Source organism: Cebus imitator, unplaced genomic scaffold, assembly GCF_001604975.1.
Source record: "Cebus imitator isolate Cc_AM_T3 unplaced genomic scaffold, Cebus_imitator-1.0 Scaffold230, whole genome shotgun sequence".
Taxonomy (NCBI): domain Eukaryota; kingdom Metazoa; phylum Chordata; class Mammalia; order Primates; family Cebidae; genus Cebus; species Cebus imitator.
Window position 1 is genome coordinate 247,522 of NW_016107545.1, and position 15,096 is coordinate 262,617.

The following is a 15,096-nucleotide window of genomic DNA, read 5'->3' on the forward strand; positions in this document are numbered from 1 at the left end:
TTTTATCTTTTGGTCAACATTTTGATGTTTGTCGCTGAATCTTCATTTCCTTTTTGTGTCATTTATTATTTCATAATTAGCAGTGACCCTCTCACCACTTAATGCTTAGAAAATTATGAATACATGAGACCATAATAAGAATTGGCCCTGAGGCTTATAAGCAGATGTTGGGGTGTCTGTGTGTGTGTGTTTATGATAACAGTGCTTACGTAATCTCAACAACAGGGGCCCTGGGGACTCACACTCTGCAATGGAACAGTTGGTTTAAATTAGGTTTCCATGTGAAATATGGTATCGCTATTTTTTTCCTAGCGTTGTGGGAAAGTATATGGAAAATGACTTGACTGATAGGAAATAAATCTGGATGAGTGATCAGGATTGTGACACAAACCAAGTGGTGGTCTCCACCTGCCCTGTGAAGCAGACCTCTCCAGGGGGAGTTGAGTTAACCCTTTCCAGCCACTGGACTAGAAAGTTAATGCATGGTATCAGAACAGCCTGAAAGAATGACAACTTTCTAGAGAGCCTGATTTGCCACCAATTTCAACCAGAAAGGAGCTAAAGCCATGGAAAGAATATAGCCAGAGGCCTCAACAACTAATGAGTTGGGTCACTTTGAGAAACTGTTTTTTAACTTTTCAGGATCTCATTTTTATTTGTGAGAAGGATTTGAATTTCCAACTCAAAGATTCAGTAGGGTTATGAGGCTAAGAGTTTGCTGCTGGTTTCCCCTTATAGGATAGGGCTCATCTAAAGCCAGTCAGACTAAAGGAAGAGTTAGATGGATGCACCAATGACTCAGTCTCTATTAGCAAAATAATGTTTTGTTCTAGTGAGCTGGTGTTTCACAAAGGTGACTTTTAACCAAGGAACCAAGTGAGAGGACAAATTGGTTGCTCATAGCTGCAGGAGAGGGGTCAGCACTAGGAATCCCAGACAGTTCCTGGGATGCTGCAGACCAGGGTTTGTCCCAAGGGTCCGATTCCAGATCTGTTCTCCTGATGCCGCCCGAGGGCTCAATGAAGTCCAGAACAGATGGAAGGCAAAGGTACATGCTGGGAGCCCACGAGGCTCAGGACTGGGCTTGAGGGTGGCAGGTAGCCCAGCACGTTTTACTTCAGTCTGTTTCAGAAGGGAAGAAGAAGATTATTAATTACTGCAATGCCTCTGACTCATACTAGAGAATAGACCTGTTTTATCAATAACGCTCCCTGTTGTTCTGATTTTCCTGTTCGTTTCTGTGTAGGGATAGGAAAGAGGTGTGAGCAACCATTCCTTTCATTTTGTTTTTTCATCTCTTTATCATATTTTGGACTCTTCTCCGTATTTTCTCCTTTTATTCCTGCTCTGCCTTCACATATGCAGCTCCAAGCTGAGTGCTTAGGAGGACCTACCTAGAGCCAAGTCTGAAGAAACTGTCACCTTTCAGCCTGGCATGATGACCCACGCCTGTAATCCCAGCACTTTGGGAGGCTGAAGCAGGTGGATCATTTGAGGTCAGGAGTTCAAGACCAGCCTGACTAACATGGTGAAACCTTGTCTCTACTAAAAATACAAAAATTACCCAAGTGTGGTGACAGGCACCTGTAATCCTAGTTACTTGGGAGGCTGAGGCAGGAGAATTGCCTGACCCCGGGAGGTGGAGATTGCAGTGAGACACAATCACGCCACTGCACTCCAGCTGAGCGACAGAGCAAGACTCAGTCTCAAAAAAAGGAAAAAAAAGAAACTGTCACCTTTCATGAGATGAAAGAGCACTGGACTGGGAGTCCTAGTTTTGACTTTAACAAAAATTGTGACCTTAAAAAGTCAATGATAAGTCAAATTCTTATCATTTTATCCACTCACAGGCAGTATGCCATTGACCTTGAACTCTATTTCCTGCAGTTGTCGTGGGTCACCATGAACTCTCTGTTCGGGCCTCTGTTTTAGACCAGAGAAACGTGTTGCTGCCCAGGCTTCAGCAGTGATGCTGAACCAAGCGTAGCTAGTAGGGCCATGTGAGGTCAACACCAAGACTTTGGTCTGTTGACCACCAAGCTTATCAACCCAGATGCTAGTCAGGATGGAGAAAGTAACTTGGGTGGACACCAGTATCCAAGCACCAAAGTAAAGTTGGCAGCAAAATAATCTTAGACCAGAAGCAGATGATGTCGAGGTGGCATATCATAAGGGGAGAGTGTAGGTGTGAATTATTTTTAAATATTATCCTCCAATCTGTGTAGCAGGAGAAAAAAATCACATTAGAATAACTTTAAGCCCAGAACTAGAGAACATTAGAGTTTGTGTAAACACATCAGGCATTTTGTGAGTGGTTGATAGTGCAACCTCTGGAGCAGACAGACTTTGCCACCTGTTGGCTGAAGACCTTACACACGTCCCTGAGGACAATAACATTCCCTGACTCTTAGAACTATTGTGAGAGATAAAGGAGGTAATATAGGTAAAGTACTTAGAATACAGAGCACATAATAAGTGCTCTATAAATATTCATTCATATTATTTTGTCATTTGAGGAGCACAACAGATAAGGCATTTGTAAAAGTTTGTGTGTTTTTATTTTTCATTTGATATTATGTATTTTAATAGTAAATGTCTTTGATGGGTTAAGTACATTTCGTTTTAATGTTCATCAGTGAGCTGTCTTTCAATCAAAATTATTTTTAGACCTTATTTTCATATAGTGTCAAGAATTTTTTTCAATCAGAAGGATTTTATGAATTGCCCTTTTCAGCCTTCTTGTTTTAAAGAAGATAAATAGTTACAAGAGATTAAGAGATTAAGGACCTATGGGTCTTTCATTTCCTAATGAAAAATTGATATTTTTAGAAAAACAAAGAATGCTTTTGAAAAAAAAAATTGCCAAGCTTCTAGGACATAATTCCCGTGAATGTCTCTGTGCGTTTTCCAGGTGAGCTCCTGGGTGACGTGGCTGATCCTCACGGCAGGCTCCATGGAGGAGAAGCGGGAAGTCTTTTCGTATTTGGTGCATGTGGCCAAATGCTGCTGGAACATGGGCAACTACAATGCTGTCATGGAGTTCTTGGCTGGCCTCAGGTATAATCAGTGGGGAATGCTATTATCTTGGCATGGTTTCCTCTCACCACCTGAATGGCGCTGAGTTAATTGTCCAGGGAGTCACCTTTACCCAAGCTAGATAATTGGAAATGATTATCCTGGGAAATGTCTGATCTTTCAGCACCAAAGGCCCTATTACTCAAAGATGCTGCGGAATTTGGCCCCTGTGGGCCAGCCACAATCCTCCTTCACTGGGTCTGCTGTGATCCTGTGCTCTTGGCCAAACCAAGTGAAATTCCTTGGTTGCATGACTCCATCAACCCCACCGCTGACTATTCCCCTTCCTGTCCTGTAAACCCCACTGGTACCTGTCTCTTTTCAGGCCTGCCTTATAAAGTGTTCCAGGGCTGTACACTCAACTGCCCTTAGTGATAACAGTGGCTAACATTGACAATAGGCCTCCAATAATGTTAGCTCTTATTATTATCAAACACTATATGTCAAGCACAGGCTGTGTACATTCCCTACATTGCATCTTTAAATTCTCAAAACAGGTTTATCAGGTAGATACTGTTATTATTCCCACATTATACAAAAGAGGAAGCTAAGATGAAGAGAGATTAAGTTATTCACCCAAGGTCACCTGGCATGACTGGGAATGCAGGCAACCTTGATTTTGGAGCCCATGATCTCAACCACTACGATATCCTACTCCTATGCCTTTTCCATCAAGCTAATAACAAAATCACCATCTGTTCACCAAGTTGCCTGCTTTATCCCCTTTCAACCTCAGTTACCTTGTGTAAAGTAACTGTTCTCACTCCTGTGGGAGGCAGCATGGTATGTGATGAAGAAGAGAATGAGTTCTTAAGTTAGAATATCACAAAATCAAATCCTGGTTCCCTCAAGGAATAGCTGTGTGATCCAGGCAAGCTACTTGACTTCATGGAGCCTCAGTTTCTTCATCTGCAAAATGAGGGTAATACTAAAAGGTCCCTACATCTTTAGTTGGAATTCAGTGAAATAATATAAAGTATTTGACATGCATGCCTGGCGTATAGTAAAGCCCCATGAAGAGAAGCTATTGTTATTGTTATGGTTTCATGAGATTCACCATCCCCATGAGGGTTCTCACTACAAATGAATTTTACTTCATAACATTAACCGAGGTTTTTCCTTGATTATCCAGGTCCCTATGTACCAATTCTGGGTTAGGGGAGGAGATGAAAACTCCCAGAGTTCTAGTTTTTTTTCTGTCCTTTTCAACTTTCTTAACTAAGAGTAAACTCAAATGATCATATCCTTGACATTTAAAATAGTCATACAAATACATCAGACATGACTCAAAAGAAGGAAAAAGTGAAAACAACAACAACAAAGCCTTAGAGAACAGAGGCTACTATCCAAATGATTTTTATTCTCTTTGTGATCAATTTTCTATAAAGAAAATGTGTAGGCTGGGCACAGTGGCTCACACCTGTAATCCCAGCACTCTGGGAGGCTGAGGCGGGTGGATTACCTGAGGTCAGGAGTTCGAGACCAGCCTGGCCAACATGGCATCTCTACTAAAAATACAAAAATTAGCTCCATGTGGTGGCAGGCACCTGTAATCTCCGGAGGCTGAGGCAGAGAAATCATTGAACCCAGGAGGCGGAGGTTGCAGTGAGCCAAGATCACGCCATTACACTCTAGCCTGGGCGACAGGAGCAAAAACACCATCTCAGAAAAAAAAGAAAAAAGAAAAAGAAAATGTGTATTACATTTCTTTTAAGAAAAGAATGATCGTATTTCAATAAGGTCATTTTATTTTAATGATGCTTATCATTCTGTGTCTGACTGGCAAACTGGTGATGGCTGTTGGCCGGGGACCTCACTTCCTGACCCCATGACATGACTGTTATCACAGCACGGTGGCTTGCTCCTTCCAAAGTGAATGATCCAAGAGAGGGAGGCAGAGGCTGCAATGCCTCTATGGGCTAGCCTCAGGAATCACACACAGTCACTCCTGCCATATTGTACTGATCACATAGGACCAGATGGATTCCTTGTGGGTAGAGAATGTACAAAGCCACAAAACCAGGAGGTGTGGACCATGGGAGGCCGTCTTGGAGGCTGGCTGCCGCATACCATGTTCTAGATTCTCTTATTACAAGAATGGCCTCAGAATGACCTGTGGAACCCTAGAGTGAATGGGACTTTAAGATTCAACTTAGTTTAAATCCAAAATCCAAGAAGACCACAGACCTTGGTGATCTCCCTAAATCTCAAACCAGGACAGACCTCAGCACTAATCCTAGTGCATTTTGTCTCACACCCCAGACCCACTGCCGCCTAGTTTCATGCTCCTATATTTGGCTTAAAACGAACTTGATCTTTACAGATAGATAGGCAAAAGTACCAGGTATAATAGGTCTTTGGTTCACAGCTATTCAGTACACAGGATGTAAGTGACCAGATATTCTTATGATGCAATGGTTATGGAGGCAGAGCTTATGTGTGCACTTTTAGACTTGGAAGCAATTAACTATTATCAACATAATAAGGATTATTTTTTAAGCAATTAAATGGGAAGAGAAAGCACACTTGTTATTAAGTGACTTTGGTTTTTAATAGACATTGTACATTTTGCTTCCTCTAACTAAATTCTTAGCTCTTTTAAGCCACTAGTAAGAAGTGCAAAGATTTATCAATATTTACTCAGTCATGGTGCCAATTTAAAATAACCCAAATGAACAACAATAGGAAAATAGTTAAAGGAAATAATGTAATACATCCAGATAATAGAATATTGTATAGCCATCAAAAATGATGTTTGTAAAAAAATATTTTTTTTTTTGAGACAGAGTCTCACTCCCTCACCAGGCACCAGGCCGGAGTGCAGTGGCGCGACCTCCGTTCACTGCAACCTCTGCCTCCCGGGTTCAAGCAATTCTCCTGCCTCAGCCTCTCAAGTAGCTGGGACTACAGATGCACGCCACGATGCCCAGTTAATTTTTTTGCATTTCTAGTAGAGACAGGGTTTCACCATGTTGGCCAGGATGGTCTCGATCTCTTGACCTCATGATCCACCCACCTCAGCCTCCCAAAGTGCTGGGATTACAGGTGTGAGCCACTGCACCCGGCCAAAACAATACTTTTTAACAGAGTCTTACTCTGTCACCCAGGCTAGAATGCAGTGGTGTGATCGCAGCTCACTGCAACCTCCACTTCCCAGGTTTGAGTGATTCTTCTGCCTCAGTCTCCTGAGTAGTTGGGATTACAGGCACCTGCTATGATGCCCTGATAATTTTTTTGTATTTTTAGTAGAGATGGGGTTTCAACATGTTGGCCAGGCTGATCTTGAACTCCTGACCTCAAGCCATCCACCGCCTCAGCCTCCCAAAGTGCTAGGACTACAGACATAAGGTAAAAAACAAATTTTTAAGAGATAAGGTCTTGCTCTATCGCCCAGGCTGGAGTGCAGTGGCAGGATCATAGCTCACCGTAACCTCTTACCCTGAGCTCAAGCAACCCTCCCACTTCAGCTTCCAAACAGCTAGGACTACAGTAGTGCACCAACACAATGGCTATTTTTTTAACATTTTTTTAGAGATGGGATCTTTCTATGTTGCCTGGGCTGGTCTGGAACTCCTGGCCTCAAGTGATCTCCCCTGCCTCAGCCTCCCAAAGTGCTGGGATTATAGGCATAAGCCACTGCATCTGCCCAAAAAGTTTTTATATAGTTGGAAAGCAAGTAACATATAATACATGAATCTATCTGGGAACAAAACTCTCTATCCCTAATAACCTCAGCAATATTTATATACCCATGTAGACAAGAATAGGATAAAGGCTGGAAGGAAATATACCTAATATCTGTGTATGGTAGAATTATAAGTGGTTTTTCTGTATTTTTAATATTTTCCAGATTTTCTACAATGAGTACCTAGTCCCTTTATAATCATAAAGTGAAATAAAACTTTTAAAAGTAGTGTCAGTTCTCAATTCAGCAATAAAGAATTGGTCTTTGCTGGAGTTTGCCCTGTGTCCCCAAGTCAACCATAACTACTACATTACTCACACAATAAGAGACCAATGAGAACCATGTCTCATTCTTTCCTTTACTTCGTTTCTTGTACCTCCCCTTCATTCCCCAAAAAAGAATTCTCACTGTCTTATAAGAATCCAGGTATAGGACAAGCTGGATTTAGTGGGATGAAATTATAAAATCCTTTTACTTTTCTGACTTGATTGCCTTTCAAACCTTTCAACTGGCTCTCCCTCCTGTAAGCTTAGATTCTGCTACATTGTGAGATCTTTTCCAGTCACTTTCTCAGTTAACACACTATCTCATTCTCCTACACTCTTGAACATGAAAGAATCTTGCAAACTTAAGGCTGTGTTAAAAAAGGAAAAAGCAAGACAGCGATCTCCAGCCTTTTTGACACAAGGGACCAGTTTCATGGAAGACAATTTTTCCACAGACTGGGGATGTGGGAGTAGGGGCAGATGGTTTTGGATGAAACTGTTCCACATCAGATCATCAGGCATAAGATTCTCATAAAAAGCATGTAACCTAGATCCCTCACACACACAGTTCACAGTAGAGTTTGCGCTCCTATGAGAACCTGCTGATCTGATGGCTGCCATAGCTCAAGCTGTAATGCTTGCTTAGCCGCTGCTCACCTCACGCTGTGGGGCCCAGTTCCTGACAGGCCGTGAACCAGTACTGGTCTGTGGCCCATGGACTAAGGACCTTGGTCTAAGAATATCTACCATGTGATACTATTTACATAAAGTTTAAAAGTGCACAAACAATTCTGCAACTTGCTTAGTGATATATGCACATATTGGAAAAGTATGAAGAATTTGAAGGAAAAGAGAACCCCAAAGTCCCAGTGGTGGTCCAGTCTGGTGAGGGAAGAATAGAGCGCGTGCTCTTGGATGAGTATACCAGGGCCTCAACCACATTGTTGATCTTTGATTTTTTAAACTGAGAGGTTGGCACATGGGTGTTGTCATGTTGTACTTCTTTATGTCTTTTGGATGCCTTATATATTACACAATGATTTTGTAATCCAGTTTAATCTAAATCAAAAAAATATTTGGAGACACAGTCTCACTATGTTGCTCAGGCTGGAGTGCAGTGATGTGATCTTGGCTCACTGCAACCTCCACTTCCTGGGTTCAAGCGATTCTCCTGCCTGAGCCTCCCGAGTACCTGGGACTACAGGTGCACACCACCACACCCAGCTATTTTTTTGTATTTTAGTAGAGACAGGGTTTCATCATGTTGCCCAGGCTGGTCTTGAACTCCTGACCACAGGCAATCCACCTGCCTCAGCCTCCGAAAGTGCTAGGATTACAGGCTTGAGCCACCACACCCAACCGTAAATCAGAATTTCAATCTCTATTCAATATATATTTTCCTCCCTTTCCCATGTTTCACAGCCCAGCCAATCTCAGAGACTTGTAGTAATGGGGAAGATAGGGTTTATCTTTTTTCTCCCTCTTCTCTTCAACTGGGTCTCGGCAGAAAACAGGTGGACAGGAGAGGAGAGGGGAAAGAATGGGGATAGAGGGAGCACAGAGTCTTACCTAATGGGGCAGTTGAAATCTGACCTTGGTGCCCTCACAGAGACCAATGGAGGGTGCTTTTAGGTTTTCTTACTAGTTACCCTACTCCTTTCCCCCACCTCCCCACTGCACAATTACCTAGTGAAATGCAGTGTACCCTCTGGTCAACCTCTTAGTCCTCACTCCCCAGGGGTCCTGTCCTCACAGACCCTTTCTGCTAGGGTCACCTCCTTGGGCAGGCAAGCCCTTCAAGACAGTTCAAGCCCCACCTCTTTCTACACTGTGCCCTCCTGACTCACAGAAAAGACTCAGCACTTTGCCCTCCAAACTCTGCAAGCACAGGATGTATCCACTGGAATCTTCTCTCTCTCTTTCAGGCAGCTCCATCTAGCCTCAAATCTTTAGGCAAGAGTCAGGTACCAGTCCATGTGATCCACAAGCTGCCCGGGACACAGTTCAATGTCCCCATGGAATTCACTTAACAGCCCCTACACATCTTCCTCTCACAGGGAGGTGAGCCCTCCCACAATTCCCCCCGGAGAAATACTCCCAATCTACCTGCTCAGATCCACTTCCTCTGCATGGGCAGAAGGAGAGTGGGCAGAGCAGTTCAGGCACCACCTTGTAATGGCCTGTCTTTAGAAGGTGTGGTGCAATGTCACTTGTGTTTCTCACCAGGAGTTTCAGAATACGGAAAGTCCCACTTAACATCCTGGTATGCAAAGAATACTTTACAAGGTCCCCCAAAATGGATTGGTGGCTTCATGTCAAAGCTTGATTCAGTAAAAATCTATACAGAAGAGGTGAAAACAATGGCCTTATGTTTATCACTAAGGGACTGGCTTAATCCAAGAGTAATGTTTAAAAGATCAAGGGGACCAGATGGGCCAGGTTCCCCAGGCAGTCCTCCTCCATCAATATTTGTACAAACCATATTACCCTCTGCTTTCTCCTTTTGGCCATAGCTGCCAGAAAAACTCAAACCTGCATTCAGTGCCCAGCTTCCATAACTAACGTGTTCCATATGCCTATTTTTCTTTGTATCTGTCCTATTTAATTTTTAGTTTCAATTTACAAAAAAGTATTATTCATATTATCTGGGGAAGTCAATGGGAATAGGAACCCTACGTAAATATTAACAAGTAAAGAACACTTGGGGCCGGGTGTGGTGGTTCACGCCTGTAATCCCAGCGCTTTGGGAGGCCGAAGCGGGTAGATCACCTGAGGTCAGGAGTTCGAGACCAGCCTGGCCAACATGGCGAAACCCCATCTCTACTAAAACTACAAAAATTAGCCAGTCATGGTCACACACACCTGTAGTCCCAGCTACTGGGGAGGCCGAGGCAGGAGAATTGCTTGAACCTTGGAGGCAGAGGTTGCAATGAGCTGAGATCGCACCACTGCACTCCAGCCTGAGCAACAGAGCGAGACCCCACCTTAAAAAAAAATTAACAAAAAGAATGAATTTGTATGGAATTTAGGCTCCTTGCTGTAAACTATATTATTTCTCCTTCAGACTAAAAAATGTCATTTATTTGCAATAGGTCAAGAAAAGTTTTAAAAATGTGGCAGTTTATGGACCAGTCTGATATTGAGACCATGAGGGGCTTGAAGGACACTATGGCCCAGCATGAGTCCTCTTGTGAGTACAGAAAGGTGGTGACGCGTGCCCTGCACATCCCTGGCTGTAAGGTGGTTCCGTTCTGTGGGGTGTTTCTGAAGGAGCTCTGTGAAGTGCTCGATGGTGCCTCCGGCCTCATGAAGCTTTGCCCGCGGTACAATTCCCGAGAAGAAACTTTAGAGGTAAGGCCTTTCGGAATCATCGTGGCTTGAGGAGCCACTGTTGCCGTCTGTTTCATCAGGCCCCGCCTGTGCCCACTAAAGAAATGATCACTGATTGAACACAGGGTTAACAGTTGTTATTACTGTTTCTGGGTGGCACATAGAGCCGTGGATATTCTGAAGAAAACAATGCCAGCTAGCACTGTGTGGGGCATAGTATTGCGAAGTCAGTTTTTTATTTGTTTGTTTTGTTTGTCTGTTTGTTTTGAGGCACAGTTTTTCTCTTGTTGCCCAGGCTGGAGTGCAATGGTGGGATCTCTGCTCACCGCAATCTCCACCTCCCAGGTTCAGGCAATTTTCCTGCATCAGCCTCCTGAGTAGCTGGGATTATAGGCATGCACCACCACACCTGGCTAATTTTGTATTTTCAGTAGAGACAGCGTTTCACTATGTTGGTCAGGCTGGTCTTGAACTCCTGACCTCAGGCGATCCACCTGCCTCAACCTCCCAAAGAGCTGGGATTACAGATATGAGCCACCATGCCCGGCCTGTGAAGTTAATTTTAATGTTTTAGGCTTAATGTGTAAGTACAAGTTGAAAAGGTGGTTGTTTTAGATTTTTTTTTCAAGGATTGACAGGTTTTTCTTATTGGGTGGGAATGTCTGGATGCAGGGAGTAAAGAAAGTCAATGAGTGTATTAAGTTTTCCACATCAGTGGAAGAAAAAGAGGGGAAGTCAACACTGCCTCCTTTCCATCCCTTGTAGAAAGATGCTGGGGAGCCTGGAGCCTCATCTAGAGACAAGTTCTGGGCTCCTGATTCCTGGGGCCTTGTTCCTTCCAAACCCATTGCCTCCTTTTCCTGATTCCCAAAGTGGAAGGGATGGTGTGAGCTTTGATCCAGGGCATCGGGCATTGGAGAGAAGGGGGATTGACAAACTGGAGGGAAATGAGAAGGAAACTTTTCTCTAAGGTGTTTTAAAATGAAAGAAGCGACTAAATGGAAAAAGCTTTATGGAGATTTTGGGAAGTTCTTTCCCTGGGACCAAACCCCAATCTAGTATCATTCCTGCCATGATGATGGAACCCACTATTGACCTTTCACACACACACACACACACACACACAGAGAGAGAGAGAGAGAGAGTCATGCACACACCTTCTCCATGGGAGTGGGAAGACTCTCCTCAACCTTCAGACTCTTCTTTGTCACCTGGGAGCAAAGGCATCACCTGATATCAGGAAGACTCAGGAGCCCCTGACAGGTACAGGCAACACCACTGGCATCTCTCTGGGTTATGAGCTGGGATAAAACAGCAAGAAATGGTGGAGAAAGCTTAAAGGAAGCCTCCCAGGCCACACCCCTCACTCCACGTCTCTTATCCCAGGCACGGCTCTCACCTCTGATGGAAGAAGCTTCCTGATCAACTGTACAAACAGTAAGAGCTTAAAAGCCAGGAAGAAGCCACTGTGTTGTTATAGGACACGAGCAGTAAAGCAAAACATCACCTCTTCTCAGTGTTTTGCTTGGGCCAGTCATTTTATCTGGTTCTGTAGAATAGCATACTTTACTCATGGTTTTTCCCAATTCTCACTACAAGGATAAAATAACCATGCCCTTCCTCTGCAAAGTGGCTAATCTCCTCCTTAGGGAACCCTGAAATAATATTGCTTTTGGTGTTTTAAATGTGAGTGTCGATTCCTAGAGGGATTAAAGTTGTCTCAGTGGAAACAAGGGTGAGTTTTGATATTTCATGTGGTGAAATGAAAAAATGTTTTTCCTGGAGGCTCTTGTTTTCTTTCCCATAAAATAGGCACAAATGCAATTATTTATTACTTTATGATTTCATTTCCCAGCCAAGTAGGTTGTCCAGGCATATTAAGTTGCAATAGCAAATTCTCGATATATTTTTCTGTAGTTTGTGGCAGATTACAGTGGACAAGATAATTTCTTACAACGAGTGGGACAAAATGGCTTAAAGAATTCGGAGAAGGAGTCCACCATCAACAGCATCTTCCAGGTCATCCGGAGCTGCAGCCGAAGTCTGGAGACAGAGGAGGAGGACAGCCCCAGTGAAGGGAACAACTCCAGGAAAAGTTCCTTGAAGGACAAAACCCGATGGCAGTAAGTTTTACACTTTAAAGTGGGGAATGCCCACGTCTTCTTTTTTCCTGTTGATGAGTCGTTTCCTACTTCAGCTTAGTTTCAGATGGACACCTCATCAAAACCTGCCACTTTTATCATTAAGCCATACTTCTTTATTGTCAAACCTTACCAAGTCCAAATTCGAATTTATCTTTCTTATTTTGCTGCTTTGCTCTAAAATTACTGCTCATAATTTAACTTCTTACAACTTATTACCTCTTTAAAAAAAAAAACAGACCTGGAGCAATCCTGCCATTTCTAAGAAGTCAACACATTAAATTTCAGGAGGAGAGCTGTGATCTTTTATTTCCTAGTTTTCTAACAGTGGGTTTTATTAATTCTTGGGTGGGTATTAAGATATTTTTAAATCAAATCTACTAATTTAGTTAGGTCTAGGTGATACCTAGAAGTCAATATTTTTAGCTCTCCCAAACTCTGGGTGATTCTGAGTTGACCATTAAGGGTGTCACTTTGAGAAACAGTGCTCTGTGAGGTGTGTTAAAATTAACCCTACACACACAAGGAATCTGCAGATTTTTAATTGTTCATTCCTTCCAGTTGCTCAGAGATTATTTCAAAGATTTTTCACTTAGCAGGTTGCTGACATTAGTGGTAAACTACATGTAGAGAGAAGACCATCTGCAAATAAGCACATCTGCAGAGGAAGCCTCTCAGAGCCATTTAAGTTCTTAATCGCTCTCTCTCTCTTTCTCAGTATCTAGGTAAATATCTATTTCTTTCACCAAAAGATTTTGTGGATGCTTATAGAATAAATATGAATAATTGCGGATATTAAAGAAAAGAAAAATAAGGATAGGAGAAAGCCAAACATACAAAAATGTGTACTATATAGTCTACACAGTGACTCAATTTTGTGCTGAGATTCTTAGCAGTCAAAGGAGAGGGGAAATCATAATTCATTATAGGTTTCACAATATTTGTAAGAAAGATTAAACAGATGTTTGGGAAAAGAATGCCTTTTCCTCACACTGGGATCTGGCTGAAATTTCTTCCTTAAATCCTACTATCAAGGCTAGGATACATCATATAGGAGTAGATAAAATAATGAATTTCACATGGCTCTTTTTACAATAACCTTCATCTGGGGCTGTGTGATGATTGTGCATGTGTATATGTCATTCAACCTTTCTAAAATACCTTCAGAACTGCCACTTTTACTAAGTCTCAGACCCTAGACTATCCTTTCCTTTCCCTTGAGGTTCCTTCAGCTGATAAATTTCTTGCATCATTTCATCACCTGTTACGAAATTTTTGTTTCTAATTTTCTCCTTAGTCTCTTGTCTTCTTCCTAATGATGTTATCATCTACATCCTAAGAACATTTCTCTTCCTCTGCCTATTTTCCAAACCCTGCTGCAAGCACTCTTAGAAGGGAAGAAAAACACAAAAATGCAAATATTTCTTTTATAAAACCTGTGAAGTCACATTGAAATCCTCACTTTGAAACTTGTGTTCCTAAATACCAGTGATAGCTTCCTTACCTCAAGTGACTGCTATTCTGAAAGGAAGCTCAACACACAACATAGGTCACGGGACTGTTTAACGAAATTCACCGAAACCAGATCAGCAAGCACGACTTCTATGGCCATCTGCCGGGACATGGGAATCCATTGCTGATTCAGAGCCCCATGTTAAAATGTCCAGAACAGGGTTATGTGTGCCAAAGACGTGCAGATCGAAAAGCCCATAGGAATTATGCTTTGTTGATCTGGCTGAAACAGAGACTCTACAAACAGCAACCTCCAGCCCCTGTTCACTTGGCAACCACCAGCCCTGTGAAAACTACAGCAAAGAAAGAAAGGACAATCTCAAGGTCCTTTGGTTCACCCCGCCTCCAGGGCGCTCTTATAATTCTTCCCAAACCTCACAGCTACTCCTGCCAGAAAACCACTGGAAACACTCATAGAAATCTCAAAAAGTGATTATAAAAAGTTCAAGAGTTCTTTTTGCTGGGTAGCGTGGCTTATGCCTGTAATCCCAGCCCTTTGGGAAGCCAAGGCAGGCAGATCACTTGAGTCCAGGAGTTCAGGAGCAGCCCGGGCAACATGGTGAAACCCTGTTTCTACAACAACGAAAAACAAACTTCAAGATGTCGGCAGGGAAGGGAATTGGGTTGAGAAAATCTTGAAATGTCAATGGGGTCTTCAAGTAGGCTTGTCTAACTTCTGTACAGATGAAGAAGTTGTGCCCAGTGAGCTGAAGCCACTTGCCTAACTAATCAATATTAGTGCTGGGTCATGAGCCTGACCATGTGTTCAGTCACAGGCAATGATCCTTTGTCCTGCAACATTTAAGGCATTTCTTTGGATTGTAGAGGGGCTAAACCTCAGCCTCTTTTTATGTCTAACTCCTGAAGATTAGGAACATCTGAATTCTGAAAGCATTCCAATTACATTTCATATGAATTATAATGCTCATTAATAAATACTTTTTTATTTGCTGGCATAAAGAATAAATAAGCTATGCCTGTGCATGTTTTTAAAAAGGTATGTGTTTAAAAACCTACAAAGGCGTGGAGACCTAAAAGTAGCATGCAGCACTATTGCTGGGAAATGGAAATTCGGAGTGTTAAGGTG

General features: G+C 42.7%; 1 protein-coding gene across 1 annotated transcript in view; it reads left to right on the forward strand.

Annotated features, from left to right (window-relative positions):
* The window catches only part of LOC108281689 (1-phosphatidylinositol 4,5-bisphosphate phosphodiesterase epsilon-1), a 143,792-nt gene that overhangs the window by 41,638 nt on the left and 87,058 nt on the right, over nt 1–15,096 (forward strand). Inside the window, exons 2-4 of the mRNA XM_017497371.1 lie at nt 2,912–3,057; nt 10,119–10,377; nt 12,274–12,479. Coding sequence (XP_017352860.1) covers nt 2,912–3,057; nt 10,119–10,377; nt 12,274–12,479 — 611 coding nt within the window. The remainder of the gene's footprint in view (nt 1–2,911; nt 3,058–10,118; nt 10,378–12,273; nt 12,480–15,096) is intronic.